Here is a 21,312-nt window from a genome sequence, read left to right as displayed (position 1 = left end):
ACTTTTAATTATAATTTACTGAATTTTGACAACTTATAGCGTGAAGAAAATTTGTTTTCGAGAAAATCATGCAGTGCATGTCACGTTGTAGTGGGAACATGGTTGATTGTGTATTGCAGATTGCGGAATGTATTTTTTGGACAAGCTAAGGAAGTCAATGGGAAAACAACATATAATATAAGTTAATTTTATAAAATATATATTCGAATATACCTGACTTTGAATATTCAATAAGCAACGAATTAAAGCAATAATGTTACGGTTGTGATTATTATAATGAAAAATTCATGGTACAGAAATTCCTTCGGATTTGCCCATATTCATAATTTTATTTTCATCAATATGAGCAAGGTAAAAATTTGTGTCAAACTGTCTCTTTGATCCTTGTTCGTGCGACAGGTTGGGTCAAGATCAAATGTAATATTTATATTAAAAAATATAATACTAATAAGGAATAAAATGTTTATTAATTACTTATACGGGAAAGTGTAATACTTTTTGAATAATACTGTACCCAAAGTAATACTTTTACATTTTGATTAAAAGTATAACATTTTTTCTCAAAAGTAACAATAACACTTGCCAACATTACTTATAAGGGAAAATATAATACTTTTATATAAAAATATAAAAGTATTATATTTGTCTTCAAAGGTATTACATTTTTTCATTATAAGTAAATGATACTTTATTCCTAATTAGTATTACATTTTTCAATATAAATATTACATTTTGACTCGACTCAATTTGATCTGTCTCACAGATAAGGATATGTGAGATTGTCTCAAATAATTATTACCCTGCTAGCAAACTCATTGGTAATGAATTTTTGCAAGAAAAAAGAGGTTAACGAGAAAAAAAAATGTTACTTAACAACCACTCTAATGTGTTCATACGTGTCTTGCTCAATTTTTTAATTTAAAAAAAAAAAAAAAAAACATTTTAGTGGATAAATCCCCACCCTCCCTATCTCCTCTTCTCCACTTCCTCTCCAAAAAATTGCAAAAAAGCTCCAAAAATCCATTATATTAATGGCCCTGCTCTAATATATGCTTTTGTGTTTGCGCTTTTTAATTTTATTTAGAATAAATTAAACAATGATAGAATATTCCACCTATTGGAAGTAATTAGAAAGTTTATGAAGCAAATTAAAAGTGGTATTCTCATAGGCAAACTACTCCCAGGTCCTTTTTTTCAATGTACTGACTCTATTATAATGTAGTATCTGTTTATATACTTTCTCAATCTACCCTCGACTGTCTCTGTTAATCATTACTCCGATCCCGAAGACCAACGTAATAGGACCGAAATCCTATAATGTTATCCCATGCTAATGTATACAGAGCGTAGGCTTGCTTTGAGCACTCTAATTTCTTCAAAGTAACAGCGCCAGAGGCATGACCCGGTCAATTAAGGCCAGGAGCGCATCGCCGACAGAAAGGACGAGACGACCGTTGCACACCCGTGGGGTAGACCGGCCGACCCATCCCAAAATCCAACTACGAGCTTTTTAACTGCAACAACTTAAATATACGCCTAGGTCGTTTATTTATATAATATTATAGAACTTTAGTCACCCTACTGTAATCCCTTTTGATTAATATATTTTTATTTTATTTAGACACATTAGATTTCACGTCATATATATCTTATACAATAAAAAATGTTGACTACGAGAAAAATAGTTAAAAATTCTATCAACTTTATTCAATAACTGAAATCAACAAGTTAAGAAGAACTTTTGTGAATGCCCTAAGATTACTCAATTAAGCATTTTGGAACTAACAATGTTTAATTATATAAACTTAATTTGGAAGTTTTTAAAAATATGTTGCAAAGTTAATAAATAAGATGAAAGACGTATTAATAAAAAAAAATTAAAAAAAAAAAATTAAAGGAGTTGTTAGAACTTTAAACACTTAGAAACAATATCGAATTGAATAATATTATTTGTTTAGAAATTTATAAAAATATATTGCAAAGTTTCTAGTATAAATTAATTTTAAATATTATTTCTAAGTTTTTAATTACTAAAAGAATATTATTAAAAGTTAAAAGAGTTGTGGTTGAATGTTTTTTTTTTTTTTTTCTAAATTACTCACAATGATTTTACGAACAAGTGGGTAAAAATGAAATGAATATAAAATGCAAAATATCGATGATCATCCGTTATGGAATGATATAATAATTGATGAACAAAAATGTCAATATAGAGTAATCCCAATATAGTTGTTTAGACAATTGACATTAATGGATTTAATTAACTTGGGGTCTGGATCAATATAATTAACCTGAATAAATAAATACATGTGTCGAGTATACGATTAAACGATAATAGCGGTGTAAATATTGATAAGAATATAGTCGCGGGGACTGATATTGTATTAATATAATTGTACGTAGAATGCTATTACAGAGGTGTAAAATGTGTAATATCAAGACAAGTAAGTAATTAGGACACAAGATGATACATTATGACATGGGGGGTTGCTTTTATACTCCATGTTGTGCCAACAGCTCCGGACGACGCGGGAGGAGCCGCGACCGTTCAATCGTTATGCCATGGAACCGTGTTCACCATCCATGGTGAACACGGTTCCAACGGTGTTAGTGCACCGTTATCTTTTTTTTTTTTTCCCTTAATTAATCGCGTGACTTTTCTTCTTCATTTTTATATTTCGCGGTTTCACTTTAATTTGAGGTGATCAATGATTTCGGACATTCATCAATTATGAATTCATGCATGCATATTCACTTTGGACCCATGCCTACACATTCCCGTCTGAAACCATGGCTGATCCTCTGTAGTGCAAGCTTCTTCAACATTCATAAATTATGAATTTTCTGTTATGAGATTATGAATTTTCTGTAAATTCATAATCTCATAACAGAAAATTCAAAATTTAATAAATGTTTTTCTTTTATGCGATTATGAATTTTCTGTTATGAGATTATGAATTTACAGTACATTCATAATCTCATAACAGAAAATTCATAATCTGACCAAACGCGCGCCGTTAACACCACATTAGCGATTTTTTTTTAACGTAAAAACGGCGCCGTTTGACCCGTGTTCACCATTCATGGTGAACACGTTTTCAGGGCATAATTTACCGCGGCCGTTGCCGCGAGACTCGCTCCATGCGAGGACCCGGCCCCTTGGCCGAGCACAGGGCTCGGCCAAGGAGCCGGCCAAAGGGTCAGCCGACCTCGGGGGGCGAGCCCATGGAGGCTGACCCCATTTTGGCCGAGCCCGGGTGGCCGACCCCGAGGGTGCAGAGCCCTCGTGGTTCACTTGTCCGGGTCGGGTGCCTCGGGTCCGGTTCGCCTGCTCCGACTCCGATCGTAATTATTCCATCGATCATGATAACCTTAAGATTTCAAAATTTACTATCTATGAGAAGTTTTTCATTGACTGTTTTGGTCTTAACCAGTCAGCTATAGTTAACTTAGAGTGGTTTATCTCGACGAGCTTTATTCAAAGCGCATATTCAAATGGCAGCTACAAACTTCTTCGTAAATAAATAAAATGCGAACATAATTTTTTTTTTAAAAAAAAAAAATGCTCCAATGTCACGTTGAGCTCCAAACTAAAGAAAGAGTGAAGTGACTTTGATGGATATTGTTTGTGAAACGCATTCACTCGGTTTCATCGACCACCAATTTTATTATAGTTATATGTCCTATCACCAATTTGGTTTCCTTCAAATAAATAAAGTGCATGGCTTTCAAAAATAAATAAAGTGCACGGCTTTTTTTAAAAGTTCAATGTACTAAGTTAACACATATATAGAGTATATAGACATTATAGTAACAGTACTCCGTGTAATAGACTAATAATAAGAAACTAAGAAAGTGGTAAAGGCATTGGAAAGTGATAGAAAAAAGTCCGATATGATATTATAACCCTTTTGACTACGTTACAATTTACAAATGCATGCATCCCCAGCCACCGGATGGCTAATTGATGCCCATTATTGACTCAATTTTACCTTAGACTACTCCCGGCACTTACCTAACTTAACTAACTAATTCAATGTGAATCATACTATCAAATAATGTACATTCAATACACAAATAGTCTACTTTTAATATATTAAAAATGTACATTATATTCATAAAAATATAATATTTGAGTACTAAAAATACATTATTTTGTATAATATACATTCAGTACACAAATAATATACTTTTTGCTATATTCTACATAGCATTGTGTTTGCACCACTTTAACATACACCTCTTAATGATTTTGTTTGGCTGGAGTAGATGGGATAGTTGTGGAAGGTTTCATAGGCATTTCCATGTTAACAGTAATCAAGTACAGTTGACATTTTGGGTGGAGGAATTTAAGAAAAAGCAGCCTTCTCAGTTCTGACTCAGCCTCAACCTCAAACTCTCTAGTCAAACCAGTATAAAGAATTAGCTACTTTTGTATACGCCATGCCTTGACTGCTTCCTAATATGTCCCTATCCTTACAGAGCAGTAAATAGGAGTGCCAGAATGTTAAGAAAGCAAGTGGCATAATATAATATAATTCCACAAAATCACAATGAAATTCAGAAATCTGTGAGGTGGGAATTCATCCCCTCCTCATCTATGTTAACAGCTAACGCGTTCCGTTACATCACCTCCAGCCATGTTTGGGTATCATATTCTTCATGTTCTCCTGCTAATTCCTCCCTACATTAAATTATAAAAGAAATTTGTAGTTTGAAGGCAGACCTCACTAAAGCCAACTTTCACAACAGTATTGTGTCAACCCCCCACCTCGGACTACATCCCAACAGGATCACCTTCAGCCGAAGACTTGAGCTCAGGCACACCTTCAGCCGAAGGCTCGAGCTCGGCCACACCATCAGCCGAAGGCTCGAGCTCGGCCACACCATCAGCCGAAGGCTCGAGCTCGGCCACACCATCAGCCAAAGGCTTGGGCTCGGGCTCGGACTCGGGCACACCACCATCCACAGGCACACCATCAGCCGAAGGCTTGAGCTCGGGCACATCTTCAGCTGAAGGCTCGAGCTCAGACACACCATCATCCCTTTGCTTCTCGGTGGATGCAGCCTTTGGAAAGAATTCTTCATTAGGGTATATTTTTTGAAATATCTGTCAGTAGCACAAAGACAAGAATTAGTATTAGCATTTAAAGAAACAGTGAATATACTATATCATCTTAAGTAAGTTCATACAGGAGGCAGACGATAGAAAGAATGCAAAGAATGTTTAAGCAGCTAAGACGGGCAAGGAAGAATTTGTTTCTGACATACACCTTCATTAAAAAAAGTGTATATAAGTAACAAATTACCTTCATTGATGCAGACAAAAGATCACTGTAATGCAGCTTCCAGTCAGGCATAGAAACGGATATGAAGGAATCAAATGAATCCTGAAATTGATTTGAAATGTGTCAAGGAATATAAACCATTGATGAGCAACATATGTCAGTATACACAGAAGTAGTTTTGCTAGAATCAGTGTCACTGCTGCACATGCAACAAATCAATGTCAAATAATATTGAGAGGCATTCCTACAAGACCAATCAATGTGCACAGAACACTAAACTGCATGAGCAAACTGATGTCACGACTATTTGAAATATTGGCAATAAAAATATGGGAACATGCTAGTGATATTTTGACATTAATATGATTCACAGAATAGAAGAACAACACTAACTTTTGTCAGCTCCTGTACATACAACGCACTCCAAAGTAAATCAGGCTTCGTATTTGAATTTGGATTATCTGCAGAGTTATTTTCAGAAACTCCAGAAACAGGAATAGAGAACAATGCATTAATAGCTGCCTCCAGTAATTTCTTCCCTTGCACAACATCATCACATATAACTGAAAGGTAAGTCACAAACCTGGAAGAAAAAAGTGATGGATATAATTACTTTCTTGCAACTACTATGTACCAAAACCATTATGCAACAAATGCATTTTATTAAGACACCACAGTATATATATTGTACATGTATACACTGACAAATTATCCTCACCAAGACAGTCAGACAGGCTATGTTGCAAGCTTAGCTAAAATACATTTCTCAAGTTGGTGACCGAGCATGAGAGCACAAGGTAAACAAGAACACTCAATAGGTAAAAGACGGCATACTATGTACATTCTGAATCCAGTAGTCTAAGAAAGAAATAATGGGACAAATGAAGTAACTCACATTCCAGAGGGGCAAACTGCAACATTGCTGCTTAACTGGAAGACACGGATTGAAGTCACCTGGTCAGGGAACAAAGCTGGAGAAAGAGGAAAAAATCAATACAAAAATTAATTGAAATGTTGAAGTTTTCCAACATTTAGATTAAACATACATCGAGGAGGAAAGAACGCCAAGCAGTTTGCCACATCAGGTCTTAATGAGCATTTTGTTATGCATATTCCCTTAACCAGCTTCTCTTTTACATCTTCTCTACCAAAATCAAAAGAATCATCTTGCAGACAATGAGCAGAAGAATCAACCATAGCAGAGGGAATTACAAATGATGGGGCTAATATCAGATTATCGCTAAACAATTCTTGACCAGAAGCCAATTTGACACCCTTATAATTTCCACTGCTCTGCAAAAATGTCAAAGTGACATATAAAACGATGAACCCAAAAGAAGATCAATCCATGTATGTTAATAATAGAGTCTATAAAATATAAATCCAGTAGAAGACAATATCATTGCAAGTTCAAACCTTGTCCTTGAGAAGAAAATGAACAGGCATCCGAAGAACCTGGAAACAAAATGCCAAGACAAAGCAAATTACAGCTCAGCACAACACATGGATAAAAAAGTTGGTGAGGAGCTTCCAACTATACATACCTTATGGATTAATAGTACATATTGCACAAAAGACATCATAGTCAATGAAGAACAACTATTGTGCAAAGCTAGAATTATAATTGCACTATCTATGAAAAAAGAAAGAGAGAGAGAGAGAATTATGCTCAACTTACATATATACAGCCTTTCACAGCAGCACGACGGCAAAAGGCTTGTGAAAGTTCCCCTTGACCATAGATTGGGTAAATCATAGCACCAGGGGCATTAGAAAACCTGAAAGATTGAAGAGCAAGGGCACAAAATTTATCACTGCAAATAATTTAGGTAAATTGCATAGTCTCATGCAAACTCTGTTAATATAAATCTTTCTGGAAGATATAAACGATCATATCATAATGAAAGGACCCACTAAATTATTTTGACAACCAAATACATGGGAAAAGAATAACCTAGATTATGCTAAGGACCTCCAATCTAATAGAAGTAACTTAACATGCATTTGCTTATATTTTGCAATTTTCACCAATCTTAGCATAACAGACGAAGCATGGTATTTGAAATCCGTGTCTGCACAAATCTTTGTTCATCAAGTACAGAACACTGAAAATCACACCAGTATAAAGGTTATTTAAAATTTAAAGATGAAGCTTTCTGCATATTATAGACTGTCCAAAAAACTCTCTCATGTTTAAGTGTAGACATTACTTATGAAAGTCTATCGTTCCATGTTTGGTCAAACAGTTTAAGAAACAAGTCAAACAACCATAAGTAGTCAATGACTGCCTAGAAAGGATGAGAAATAACCTGCCAACTGAAGAGTGATAAAGAGCTAAACGGTTTATCCCGTCCCTTGTCTTAAGAACATCTTTACAGGCATCCACATTTTCCTGATCATACGTTGCCATGGTTATTGCATAGAGTATAATCCTATAGGGCAAGCACAATATGAGTTAGTTTATTTATGGTAAGAAATCTCAAAAAAAAAAAAAAAAAAAAAAGCACAAAAATCCTAGGGCAAGCACAATATCAGCAGGGAATGAGTGCCAAAAGAAATTGCATTCAGAAAAGCAGGCAAAATTTGCTTACTCATTACTTCGCCAGAAAAACAAATGATGAAAAAGAAATTAGAATTGGATTTCCATCTTTTGAAAGTTCTTCCCTTCCCTTTTTAGTTTCTCGCCAGTTTTTACTAAGCCTCTTTCCTCTTTGGCTCTTTCGGAGGGAGGATAAGTAAAGAGCAAAATTTTAACTTCTCAACAGAAGAAGCACACCTAGGTAGTACAAGTTTTCTGACTAATATACACATCAATTTAGGGTACTGCATCTAGTTGGTGAAAAGAATCTGTTTGTGCTACATGATAACCTCCAGAATTCTAAAAAGGGCAGTGGGCAGAGTCCAGAGGACAAGTACTCTTACCACCATATGTAATCAGAATAGATATAAACATGTTTTCAGGTGCATTTATTTATAAACTGAAACATCATGTTCTTCTCTAACCAATCAGTTCACCATAAAAACAAAACATTAAAATACAGAATACTAGAATCTCTGCAAGTAATTCTCATTAAATCGTGTTCAAAATTTAAATCAGTGGATATAAAGTCACCACCTTGTGCGAGGGTGGAAGCCTCAGCAATTAGTAGTGCTTATTTAGCCTGGCTAAGAACTCCTTGAAAAAGAGGCTTTTTCTCTTATCTAGTTTTAATTTATAAAAACATTTCTATATTTAGTGTTTTGCCAGCTTATGGTTTTTTATATATGTAAATAAACTCCATGAGCTGACGGCCAACAAGCACTTAGTATACTTCCGAAATCCGTATAAAGCAAAAGAATTTGAAAAACAGAAGAAAAAAAAAAAAATGAATGTGGTCATGTGGAAACCAGAAAGGTAATTTCAATTAAAACAATGGAATCTAGAGTTCTCACTAACAGCTAGAGGAAAGGCAATTCGATGTGTACGATTTTAGCTTGGACGAAAGCCCCATTCTGTTGAGGAACTCATAAAACGGACTCTCCAGATCCTCCTCGGATATCTTGTTACTTTGAGTGTCATCGCCCCCCAAATGCCCCTGCACCAGCTTGAAGAACCTCATCAACTGATTCTTCTCAGGAAAGCTCAAACTACGGTCCTTGAAAATCGCACTGCGCGAATCAGGCACATTGGCCAAATTGCCGTCTCCATCATAAATGAAGATCGCGTCCACAGACTTAAACTCCATGTACTGATTGATGTCCGTCTTCAAAATGAGATTGATCATCGCATCGGCGCATAACAGAACCCTAGGTCCGGCCAAATCGATGCAGAATTTCTGGGAGTGCTCCAGAGGTTCGGTAGAGTGCGCGGAGACATCGATGGAGGAGTAGACCGGGCGAGTACAAAGAGGCACGCGATCAAAACCGGATTCATCGTCGGGCTGGGAAGGAGCGGGAGTGGAGGCGGAGTTAGAATGGGAGTGCAGAAAGGAAGTGAAGTCGTTGAGGGGGAGAGAAGCGTAATGACTGCCGTAGAAGGAGTTGGAGTCGAGGTGGAGGACGGATTTTCCGGCGGCGGAGGCGGCCGCCGCTACGATGGATTCCGGTAGACCGGTGCCGATTACGATTAGATCGAAGTTAGAGGGTTCGATGGGCGGATACGATGTGGGGTCATCCATCACCACGGAGAAAGGACGCTGGACTCGGTACAGGGCCGTTGTACGTGGCTCAAATTTTTTTCCTCAAGTGCTACAAATCTCCGAATTTTATTAATCCATGGAAAAATATATGCTTTTCCCCCTCATACTTCTTAATTTTTCCTCCAGATAAATCATCATATAATAATACTTTTAAGAAAAAGAAAGATATTATAAATTAAGCTAAATACTTACAGACTGTTTAGTTAGGTGTAGTTGTAATTTATTTAAAACATAATTGTAATTCATTTTCATTTACAATATAATTACTTAACATCTAAAATTACAGTGTTTAGTGGAAGGAAATTGCAATTCCCTCCATTTAAGGAATTACAATTCTTACCTTACCCATGGGAATTCTAATTTGGTGCATCTTGGAAAAGAGTTTAATAAGAAATAACTAAATTATCCTTGCTTGCTGTTATTATTATTAATTATTAATATTAATTATTAATTATTAATTCTTAATTAATTATATTATATTACCAATGATATTTTAGTCTTTATACCATTTTTTCCATCCTCATTTCTAATAATTTTATTCCTTCCCCCAAATAATGTAATTTGAATTCTCACCTTATTCTTTTTTTTTTTTCATCGAACTATAATTCATTTCCTACCTAATTGTGCATAGAAAATGACAATTTAAATTCCGTGGACAAAGGAATTAAAATGAAGCCATTTGAACTTCATATACATGATATATGTTGATGGTATTAAAATAAAGTAACCATTATAACATAAACAACTCTTCAATCAAACATGTGTATATTACATACCTCAATTTTAATCAAACACAGAAATCTAACATTCCTAGCAATTTGACATTCTCTAAAATAATCAGACATTCCATAACAAAACGACCCTAAATTCTTGTTTGCATTTTGGCATTTTGCATGGCCGTGTCACTTTCAGCATTCAAATTTCCATTTTCATGTTTTTTATTGATATATTCACAAATTGAGAATTTGTTGGATCACACTCATCATTATGAGAAAAAAAGAAAAAAGAAAATGAAAATTCCTCAGTTCAAAATTCAAATGCAGTCCGGTAAGGCGGTAATGGTGTAATTGTAACCATCCTACAAGGAGAAGATCAATCAAGCGCTGGACATAATTCAATAGAATACAGAGAAGTGAATTGATAAGAAATTTACATTAAACAAAAATTGGTTAGGTCACAATCTCAGTAATTGTTCTATTCTCCTATTTCAGTACTTTCCGGCATATAGTTTTGCTGACCCTAATACACAGGATTAACCATGGAATGATCCCAACCTGCAATTACAAACACATATTTATTAATATAAGCTTTGTACGGAACAAAAGAGTAGAAGCAGATGACAAATGGGCAAGGAAGCAGTCTCTTGAAAGAAATCATTTGCAAATGTTAAATAAAGAAAATGAATACACTGGATTTCAGAAGTCATGACTCATGAGTGATGAGTCAACAAGACAAAACCCAAAAATACTTCAGGATAATATAGCCAATTTAGGAAAAACAAAATCCCAGAAGCTGTCTATCGTAACGTTGCTAGAAATGGTACCTAAGGGAAAGCGATTGCTCCCTAAAAGGACAATACTGCCAAGTTGGAAAAGTTCTCTGTTAGGTCTTCCAAATTTGTCAAAAGCTGTTTAGGGTAGTGTCACTTGAATAGTAGAATATATTAAAGAGTATAAAAGAGTGCGCTATAAAATGAATCATTTCATAGCTCATGCCGAGACTCAGATGGTTCTCTGACCAAGTAGTTAGAGCATCCACAATGGTTGGGGAGAATAGGGGGATAATGTAAGAGTGATTAGGAAAGAGAAGGGGGAAGGGGAGGAAAAAAAAAAAAAACTAAAACTAAAAATTAAAAACAAAAAAAAAAAAATAAAAAAACAGAGGTGTCAGGCGCGCCTGACGCGCCCATGTGGGCTTGCTGCTGTACGCGAAACGCGCACAGCAGCGATGATCATTATTTATTTTTTTCCTTCTTTTCTGACATTAACTCCTATTTTGCAGGAGAAATCTTCTCACCATTATCTCTTCTTCACACTAGATATTATCCCCACTCAAGAGATTGAATCTGACATTATGCTCCTAATATCTACTGATGTAGATGCTCTTAACCAAGTTGCAGAGCTACAGGCCCAAATCTACCCAAATAATCTTGGTTCACAAATGAACTATACAATAAGTGAATAAGAGCAAAATTAAATTAGTTTTTGAAAACTAAACAAATATTTACCATGACATTGTCGTTTACAAAACCTCCAGCTCGCCAAGATAACATCCTACCTGTCAAAAGAAAACAAATACATAACAGAGTAACATGAGGTGGCTGACTATGTACTTGTGACTTGATAAATTTTAAAATCCATTGTCGGGACATTAATAGTAAACTGTTTCCCAGAATAAGGTAAGGGATCATACTGACATATATAATAAAACAAATGCATCATCCAGCATATATTGCAAATATGTTGCAGTTGGAGTCCTTACCAAAAGGTTGTACCAGCTGCTCAGATACAGAAGCCACAGGCATACGCCAAAACCAAAGAATGAGCATAAAATATGTGAAGATCTGTAAAAGGATAGATTAGAAGACATTCTACAACTTATAACAAGCAAGTAAACCCCTTAGGCATCAAGTTCTCAATGCATTTATTACCTTTAAAACAAATAGGCATTTTGAATGCATATCATACCACATCTGTATCTCCTTGTTGTGGATTCCTTGATCTGCATGTGGTAGGAAGTAGTTGCAATCAACAAGTGATAAACAACAAAATTCCGTAGTGTACACTGGACAGGTGCTAGATAGCAGCATCACTAAAAAGTTATGAGGAAAACTCGCCAAAGAGTGATACAAAACAATTTCCAAAGTAGTTTACAGTAGACAGGTGATAGATAGCAGAATCACTTAAAAGTTATGAGGAAAAATTCACCAAAGAGTGATATACACCAATTTCCAAAGTAGTATACGCTAGACAAGTGCTAGATAGCAGCATCACTTAAAAGTTAGGAGGACAAATTCGCCAAAGAGTGATACAAAACAATTTCTAAAGTAGCGTACACTAGACAGGCATTAGATGGCAGCATCACTTAAAAGTTATGAGGACAATTTCACCAAAGAGAATTGAGCATGGTCCAAACTTTGGAGTGCTTGTTGGCCTGGCTTATTTTGGAGTTTATCTACTCTAAAAAAACATAAGTAGGAAGCCCTTAAGGCTAGATTCTGCAAAAAGCTTCTTTTTCAAGAAGCTTGAAAGTCAAGGCTTTTCAAAGAAACCTCTTTTTCTCAAGACTGTCCAGCTGGGCCATACAAGCTCAAATGTCCTGACCAAATCTAAAGCAAGTATTCATCTTTACTGCTTTACCACCCATTGTCATTTGCGATCTCTAAAATAAGAACACCAATTAATGAATTGGAACACATCCAACTCAAAAAGTGATCAACTGGATACAAACCAATTGCTAACTCAGAAAAGTGCAAACTGAGTGGCTAACAAATTCACTTACAAGTGGCTTTTTTTTTCAGGAAAAATTTGACAGCAGCAAAAGTAATTGAGTCTCGTGTTATTACAAATGCAGTTACATGTTGGGATTTTTTTTCACTTAGTAAATGTGTATACCCCACAGAAGCGAAAGCAGTAACAGAACACAATTAGTATGTACCACTGCCACAGTTGTATATGGTGCCAAAGGAAAACCATAGTGTTAAAACATGTATCTCCTGAAATCTTTATCACAGATACACAGAAGGGAAAAACAAAGTTCTTTACAAATAAAACATACTTTTTGCAAGTTCCTTCTCCTTAGCTGCAGCCATCCTTCTCAGCTTTGCAGCTTGTACAAAAGTTGAAGGCCTGGTCAAGAAGAAAACAGATGACATTTTCTATATTACGCAACCTCTATAAACTGGATGTAAATTAATGGTGACAGGATAGACCATCTTCAGCAGTTGAGTCAGCAAAAGAATTATGAGCATAAAAAGTTAGAATGATAACACAAAATAAGTGCTAATGAACTCTGATACCAACAACTTACTCAAACTAGCTGTAAATGAATGTTGATAAAACTCAAGCAAATTTCAAGGATATTTCATTCCATAATTCTGTTAGAGTTTCCACGCCCACCAAAAGAAATACACTGAAGTTCTCACAGAAAAACTAGGAACAACAAGTGTATACTGCCAACCATATAAAGTCTGATTACTTTATTGACACACTTTCAGCACCAGATATTAATGTTGTCACTAATCATGCACTTAGATGCTTCCTTATATAGTATTTTCTTGATTTGTGGTGACATTTGGTGCTTCTACTTTATTTTCTTAACGAGAAAATATTTTATACACCCGCAGTGTATAGATGCTAAAATGCTATACACCAATAGTGAACCACAACCTGCCATATCATTAAAAGTAAGTCAATATTTGGCATTTTTGACTCCATCTTTGCAAATAGTATTGATCTCTAAATTATTGTAACTATTTTTTAAATTATATCAAAAATAAATCTTATTCATTCTAAAAAACAGTGCTAAGCCTAATCTTATTGAAATGCATTACCATGCCTCCCTCCCAAATGATGAGATATCTAGTTGTTCTTCTAAAGACAAAACTTATGTACAAGTACAACTCATAAACATTCTTCTGGCAACTCAGAGCAGAAAGACGAGGTTTTCAGAGAACTCCTTCAGAGATTGAGGGAAATCAGAAATTAAATAACAAGGTAGAAGGGGCAACATTTATCTAGATGCAATAAACAAAACTCACTCCCTATCAGGAATGCAATCTCCAGATGAAACAACTTTAGTCTCATTAATCTTTTCAAACAAAAATGGACGCAGAGCTATCCAACATCCAAAAAAGAAGGCTGTTGCAATTTTGCTGTAGTGAACCTAAAAAAATCTCAAACCCCTAACTATCCATCTATCCAGAACACAAATAATAACATAAATGCTGCCAAAAATAAATTCCTTTTGGTCCATTTCTTGAAGTGTAAGGTGCTTGAAAGTCCATTCACTAAGACTGTTCCTTCTACTTAAGAGAATTAAATGTATTTTTATTATATTAGGCTTATTAGTGTTCTTTAGCATGAACAAGATTTATTATTAAAATAATTGTACGGATTATAATTTAGAGATTATTAATATTTGGAAAAAAATAAAATAAAATAAAAAATTGGCTTAGTCAAATATTAACCTTTCTTTTTAATGACATAGCAGGTTGTAGTTCACTGTTGGTGTATAACATTTGCGCACTGACAGTTATTATATATTTTCTTAGAATGAATATTTGCTCTTATTTCTTTGGTGGGGATTAATGTAAGGTGTCATGAATCAAATAAAGCAATAACCAACACAAGCATAAATAAAGAATGATATACTCCGGGGACAACTCCCAACCAAGTTGGTTGGATAGTTGGCTTGGTAACCATTATAAGTTCGACTCCCCGTAGGAGCTATCTATTAGCCTTCTTGGTTTGACCCGATCAGCTATGGGCAACTAGTTTACCTCCTTGTGATCCTTTGCCGGCTAGGGTCACAAGGCTGGCTTCACCCAAAGCGTACCTTTAGATAGGTGTTGCAGGCTTTCTCGTAAATCAAAGAATGATACACTCCCTCAACTTCATTATAGTCTATTGTATACTGCTATGCAAGGTTTTGACAAGATCTATATTACAACATTGAAACACAAAAATAAGACCACCAATTCTTTCACCTTAAAGACTGCATTTCATAAAAGTAACAGTTTTAGCTTCAACCTCAATGCAAAAATTAATTTAAAAGGAGGAAAAAAAAATTCTCCCAAGTAAAGATACATTTAGCAACTTTGTGTCTAACCTGCTATCAGTAAATTTGAATACCACATGAATTCAATCATATAACAAAGCATACAAGCTTATTAACAACAGAAATCATGCCTTGTCAGATAAAATTAAAAAAAAATAAAAACAGCATAAACTGAAGTTGTCAAACAGCAATTAGAGTCACTGACTGTGATAAGACATTGGCCTCCTTCAAGAGCTGCTTAATCTCTGCTTTTAGCTGCGCATCCTTTTCGGACATCGATCCTTTCTGGAAAACCATATTACCAGCAAAATATAAAATAAGTATTGTTTGAATATCAATAACTTCATGCTAACCTCACTATCATCTCAGTTGATGAAATAGTGTGTGAATTTGTTTAATACGGAGTACATTTAACTATAAACGAAACAAATTTCAAACATTAAATAATACAAATTTTGCAAAAATCCAAAAAAACATAAAAGAAATTGGAGAAAAATTACCGCCTTGCGAAGTTCGAGATATCGGGAGAGAAATTGAAAAACGCCGACGATGAAGAATACCAGCGGAGCTGCTATAGATTTCGCGTGTTTTTCCAGAGCTTCTTCCATATTCTGTCTTCAATGGCTTAATTTGGGGTCTAGCGTTCTAGCTAGCTCGCCTACTTTTCGTTCCCACGACTCTCAATCGGTGTCGATTTTGCCAGCGGTTCTTTTAAATTTTATATTTTTGCCCCAACTTTTTTTTAAGTACTATAACTATATCGACTCTATTTAGAATACAGTATATCTAGGCAAATTATGTTGTGCATCTGTGTGCATCATGTATGATGCGTACGAATACAAAAACAGCTTCATTTTACTTTTTAAAAAAATTACTTTTGATTGTCATTAGTTACGTAAACATATGTTCATAATTTTATAATTTCACATTCTGGATTTATAGTTATGAAATTATGGATGTAATTATGCAATTTTGGATTTGTAGTTATGAAGTTATGGCTATTAATTATGCATGCAATTCTGAATGTATAGTTATTAAGTTATAATTTCACATTCTGAATGTATAGTTATGAAGTTATAGATGTGTAATTATGCATGCAATTCTGAATGTATAGTTATGAAGTTATGGATGTGTAGTTATGCAATTCTGGATTTATAGTTATGAAGTTATGGATGTGTAGTTATGCATGCAATTCTGAATGTATAGTTATGAAGTTATGGATGTGTAGTTATGCAATTCTGAATTTATAGTTATGAAGTTATGGATGTGTAGTTATGCAATTCTGAATTTATAGTTATGAATGTGTAGTTATGCAATTCTGGATTTATAGTTATGAAGTTATGGATGTGTAGTTATGCAATTCTGGATGTATAGTTATGAAGTTCTGGATGTGTAGTTATGCAATTCTAGATTTATAGTTATGAAGTTATGGTTGTGTAGTTATGCAATTCTGGATGTATAATTATTAAGTTATGTATGTGTAGTTATGCAATTCTGAATTTTATTTATTTTTAAGTCGAACGTCAAAACGATGCCGTTTTTTCAACCGTGCACTGCATGGTGCACACGGTTGCACAGCATAACGCTCATTCTGTCAATTGTAGTTCAAAGATTCAATACCCCATCAGCAAAATTCGATTATGTGACCTTCTTTCAAAAAAAGTCACAGAAGTATCAATTGAGCACAAGATGCTTGGCTCCTCTACTTATAATTAACTTACACTATGATAAAAATTAAATTAAAATCTTAAACTAACAAAATTCAAAATATACACACAAACTTATAAGGGGGTCAACCAGCCCCCTTAGGCTCGCGGGCCCGCTAGTTTAGGTCTTTAAAAAAATCGATTAGAACAATGATTCAAATTCAAACACTACATGATGATGATGATGATTCTTCGTAGCATTGAAGAACAAGCAAACTGCTAGCAATGCAGAGTCACACAGGTAAGACACAAAATCTCAATGAAACTTCGGTCATGTTTGGTTAATGGCGGATCCGCAACTTTTGGCGGTTTGACAGCTAAAAACCCCGTTTGGTTAAGCAGCGGTTTGCTCCAAACCGCTGCTTTTGCAAACGCTGCATATTGCAGCGTTTGCCTTTAGCATTTTGGGGCTACTTATATTATATAAAAAAAAAAAAAAAGATTAAACTTCCATTTGAGGAGCCGAAACGGCTCCTCACTGTTGCCCATCCAACCGGACTAATGGTTCACTGTAAAAGGAGCCTCAAGGTTCCATCCCCACTTTTCCCACCAATGTGGGACGGTGGGAAAAGTGTGAAATCAAAAGGGGAGCAACGCAAGTGGGAGACAGACATGGCCATCCAGGCCACTCTCACTCCATGAATAACCCCACTAGCTTTCGCTCTCTGCAATAAAATAGACAAGGCCTCAGCGCATATGATGAAAAGATAAGGAGACAGAGGGTCCCCTTGTCTTATATCTCGAGCGGGACATACCGTGCCTACGACCTCCCCGTTGACCTGAGGGTCCCCTTGTCTTATACCTCGAGTGGGACATACTGTGCCCACGACCTCCCCGTTTACCTGAATGGAGTAGCTCACAGAAGAGACACATAACATCAGCAAATCCACCCCCTCTTGTTTAAAACCCAGCGCCCCCAACATTCCTTCTAGAAAACCACATTCCATTCTATCGTACGTCTTAGCCATATCTAGCTTCAGCGCCGCCCAACCCACAGTCCCACAAGTTTTCATCCTAAAAAAATGACCAATTTCCCGCGCTGCTATTATATTATAAGTGAGTAACCTTTCGGGTACAAAGGCACTCTAAGATTGCGACACCACGTGTCCCAATGTCCCCTTCAATCTATTAGCCAACATCTTGGCTAAAACTTTGTAAGCCACGTTACAAAGTGTAATCGATCGTAAATCAGACACCTTCTCCGACACTTTCCTTTTTAGTAAGCGGAAAATATTAGAGTCATTTAGACCTTGAGGGAGAGTTCGGTTTGCAACACACTAGAGGACAAATATAGATAGGTCATTGCCTAGTAGAGGCAAAAAATGTTGATAAAAGGCCGACGACATCCCATCTAGTCCCGGAGCTTTCTCCGGAGCCATCAAGAAGATGGCAGCTTTTACTTTCGATACCATAAACGGTTGTAACAGGGAGGTGTTTATCTCGTATGTTACTAGCCGTTTGACCTGGTTAAAAAAATTTTCCGATGTATTCTTAGAACAAAAAATATGATTAAAGTACCTTAGGATCTCATCGTGCATTTAAGTCCCTTCCTTCCACGCCCCTCCTGGGTCTTTCACTCGTAACAACAAATTACGTCTTCGTCTGGCTGTGGCGGTTTTGTGAAAGTACTTCGTATTCGAATCGCCATGTCTTAGCCATAATTTCTTTGACCGCTATTTCCAAAAGATTTCCCCTGCCTCAACAAAATTTCCAGTTCTTTCTCAATTGCTAGGAACTCTCGAATGACCGTCACTGATCTGCCCTCTCTTAACAAGCCTAATTTAGTTCGCATCACCTTTATACTATTCCCAAAACGACGAACATGTTGTCCTCCCCACCTCCCTAGTCGTTGTCCGCAGACAGTGATGCGTTGTTGGAAATTCATTCCACGGATTGTTGTCACGCCTCCTCTACGACGTTTGCACACCCTACTTCAAGTAGCCAAGCCGATTTGAATTTAAAAGACCGCATGGCTGCTCTTGTCGATCTGGACTCCACATCAAGGAAGATGGCGCAATGGTCAGATGAGAGAGTATGAATATTACGTACCAAGGCATCCTCATATATCTCAATCCAGTTCGTGGACGCCACAGCACGATCCAACCTTTCTTCCACCCACGCGTCTGTCCCGTGACCCCTTTCCTAAGTGAATTTGCCTCCCAACATTCCTAAGTCACTCAGTTGACAGTCGCTTAAAACATCAATAAAGCCTTCTATGAGGGCTTCCGGATGGGAATGTATGCCCCTCTTTTCTACAGACACACAATGTCGTTAAAATCTCCTGTGACTACCCACGGAAGAGATGATCTATCCTTGAGTTGATGTAGGATATCCCATGTGATGTGTCTTCGTGATCTCTCAAGATTGCCGTAGAAACAAGTGAGTCTCCACGCTGGCTTGTCTGGAATTGTGACCTCCAAGTCTATATGATTATTGGAGTAACTGAATAGCCAGGCTGCCTCCGCATCCCTCCAAAACAACGCAAGGCCCCCACCCATGCCGACACGATCCACACAGGCTACCCCTTCGAAACCCATCTTCACTCGTAGATGTTCCACTAGACTCGCACTTGTTTTTGTCTCCATTAAGAAGACAAAAAGGGTCGCTGCTTGGACATTATGCCCAAGAGTTCTTGAACTGTCCGGGTGCCACCCAAACCCCAGCAGTTCCAGCTGAGTATACTCATTTGGCTTGGTGAGTCTGTTCAACCAGACCCACCGTCATCAGGTTTTTTGCGATCTCTACCATCGTCACATCCTCTCCATGCACACTCCCCGATGCCCCTTAGTCCTTGCGACATCTTTTCAGATCACCATGCAAGCCTGCAACCTCCTCCATGGTCACCAGTGCCAGTGGTGATGGAACCTCGCCAAGATTAGTGGCCGATGTAGATGATTTCGCAAATGGCAGCAACCATTTGGCCCCCACCGGCTTCACCTGTCCTCTAGGACCTGCCTTCAACTAGCCCCATAAAGATACGCCTCCTGTAAAATACCTTCATCGTAAACCTTTTTTCCAAAATTTTCAAATTGACCTATCTGTGACACCCCGAAAAATTACCCCTTAAACGGAATTAATAATTTAATTAATTCTAAACTTGCCTTCCTAATTCCTCCCTAATTCCTTAATCGATAGTCAGATGACCAGAATTGGCTAGATTCTTTAGTCAATTGAGTGAATTAAGGGTTTGTACCTTGAGCTTGAAGCCTTATACCTAGCCTTTATATCCTTCCTAACAATTTATAGTCAAGAGGGGCTACCTTGGTCTTTTCAAACCCTTTTCTTGTTGTCCAAGATACTTTTCTCTAACACACCACTTGACTTCCCACACTAGGGAAGAAAGATCATTCTCTCCATCTTCTCTCGAGAATCCTAACCCCTTCTCCAAGACAACCAAAGCCTTTCCCCAAATCCTACCAAGAACTCTCCATACCACCAAGATCTTAGGAAAGGTAAGGCTTAGCCTTGGGTAGTGTTTTTACATAGATTCTACTTGTCTTTATCTAAGTTTTGGTTGTTTGTGTGGTTTTTGGTTTGTGTTGGGAAGACCTTGTAGAGGAAGAGTTCCAAGGAGAGGAATAGAGGTTGAAGAAGGTGTTCTTAGGCTACAAGAGGTAACCCATGCTCTACAAAATCTATTTTATACTTGTTATGATGATTCTTGCTACTCTATTGATGTTCTTGGTGTTCATGAGTGATTTGGTGCATAATCTTGTGTTTATGCATGTTTAGAGCTTGTATCTAGGGTTCATAAATGCTATTCTTTGAGTTATTCTTGTTGTTCAAGTTCCTTTGATGATTGATGTGAGATTTTGGGTGTTTTGGACTTGAACTTGGCATTGTTGATGTTTTTTCCCGAAGGGATTTTTGGAGGGTACAGGTTGTACCCGCGGGCGGAACCGTGGGTGGAAGAGTTGGTGGTGATGGGGGGACCGTGGGTGGTTGTCCACCCGCTGGTACACAGTGGGGAACGACAAGAGGTTGTCCATCCACCGTTCCGCCCACTGGTACGATGTATTTTGGCCTCCGTGTTATTGGTCTGTTGTGCACTTATGTGTCTCCTTTGATGTTTCGTACGTCTAGAACAGTGTCCTAAGTAACCATGGTAGGTTTATGAGTCTTGAATCATGTTTAAAGGTCCAACTTTGTGATTCGTTGGATTAATGTGAAGTCATTGATGTTCGTTTGAGCCGTTATGGTTATCCTATTGATTTGCATGCTAGTTACGATGTTGTTGGTACTAGTATGTGCCTGTTCATTCGTTCTCAATGAAGATTGGTAGCTTGTATTCACCACTCAATGTAATATTTGTATTGAAGCCTATTGTTATCATGATATGGTCTTAATTGTTCATTTCATGTC

The 21,312-nt window shown here is 36.7% G+C and overlaps 2 protein-coding genes across 10 annotated transcripts; both read right to left on the bottom strand.

The window, feature by feature from the left end:
• Positions 1 to 4,507: 4,507 nt before the first annotated feature.
• On the bottom strand, positions 4,508 to 9,541 carry LOC109167723 (rab escort protein 1). 9 transcript variants are annotated; one of them, XM_019316830.1, is made up of 11 exons: positions 8,754 to 9,541; positions 7,598 to 7,720; positions 6,967 to 7,066; positions 6,705 to 6,743; positions 6,335 to 6,581; positions 6,184 to 6,259; positions 5,682 to 5,871; positions 5,310 to 5,390; positions 5,038 to 5,110; positions 4,972 to 5,007; positions 4,508 to 4,851 (listed from the first exon to the last, which is right to left on the bottom strand). In XM_019316830.1, the coding sequence occupies exons 1-11, from the start codon at positions 9,443 to 9,445 to the stop codon at positions 4,778 to 4,780; spliced, it is 1,731 nt and encodes a 576-aa protein (XP_019172375.1). In that variant the 5' UTR covers positions 9,446 to 9,541; the 3' UTR covers positions 4,508 to 4,777. The 9 variants fall into 9 exon arrangements, with proteins under 9 accessions (XP_019172375.1, XP_019172376.1, XP_019172367.1 ...); XM_019316831.1 differs by having other exon boundaries at positions 4,508 to 4,857; positions 4,978 to 5,007; XM_019316822.1 differs by having other exon boundaries at positions 4,508 to 4,733; positions 4,781 to 5,110.
• A 949-nt stretch (positions 9,542 to 10,490) lies between these two features.
• On the bottom strand, positions 10,491 to 15,963 carry LOC109167482. Its single transcript, XM_019316492.1, has 7 exons — positions 15,745 to 15,963; positions 15,450 to 15,529; positions 13,244 to 13,314; positions 12,117 to 12,187; positions 11,948 to 12,029; positions 11,694 to 11,743; positions 10,491 to 10,740 (listed from the first exon to the last, which is right to left on the bottom strand). The coding sequence occupies exons 1-7, from the start codon at positions 15,850 to 15,852 to the stop codon at positions 10,669 to 10,671; spliced, it is 534 nt and encodes a 177-aa protein (XP_019172037.1). The 5' UTR covers positions 15,853 to 15,963; the 3' UTR covers positions 10,491 to 10,668.
• Positions 15,964 to 21,312: the final 5,349 nt, after the last annotated feature.

The sequence above is a fragment of the Ipomoea nil genome, unplaced genomic scaffold (genome assembly GCF_001879475.1).
Source record: "Ipomoea nil cultivar Tokyo-kokei standard unplaced genomic scaffold, Asagao_1.1 scaffold3169, whole genome shotgun sequence".
Taxonomy (NCBI): domain Eukaryota; kingdom Viridiplantae; phylum Streptophyta; class Magnoliopsida; order Solanales; family Convolvulaceae; genus Ipomoea; species Ipomoea nil.
Note: the sequence above shows the minus strand (reverse complement) of the source record. Positions and strands in the feature narration are given on the sequence as shown.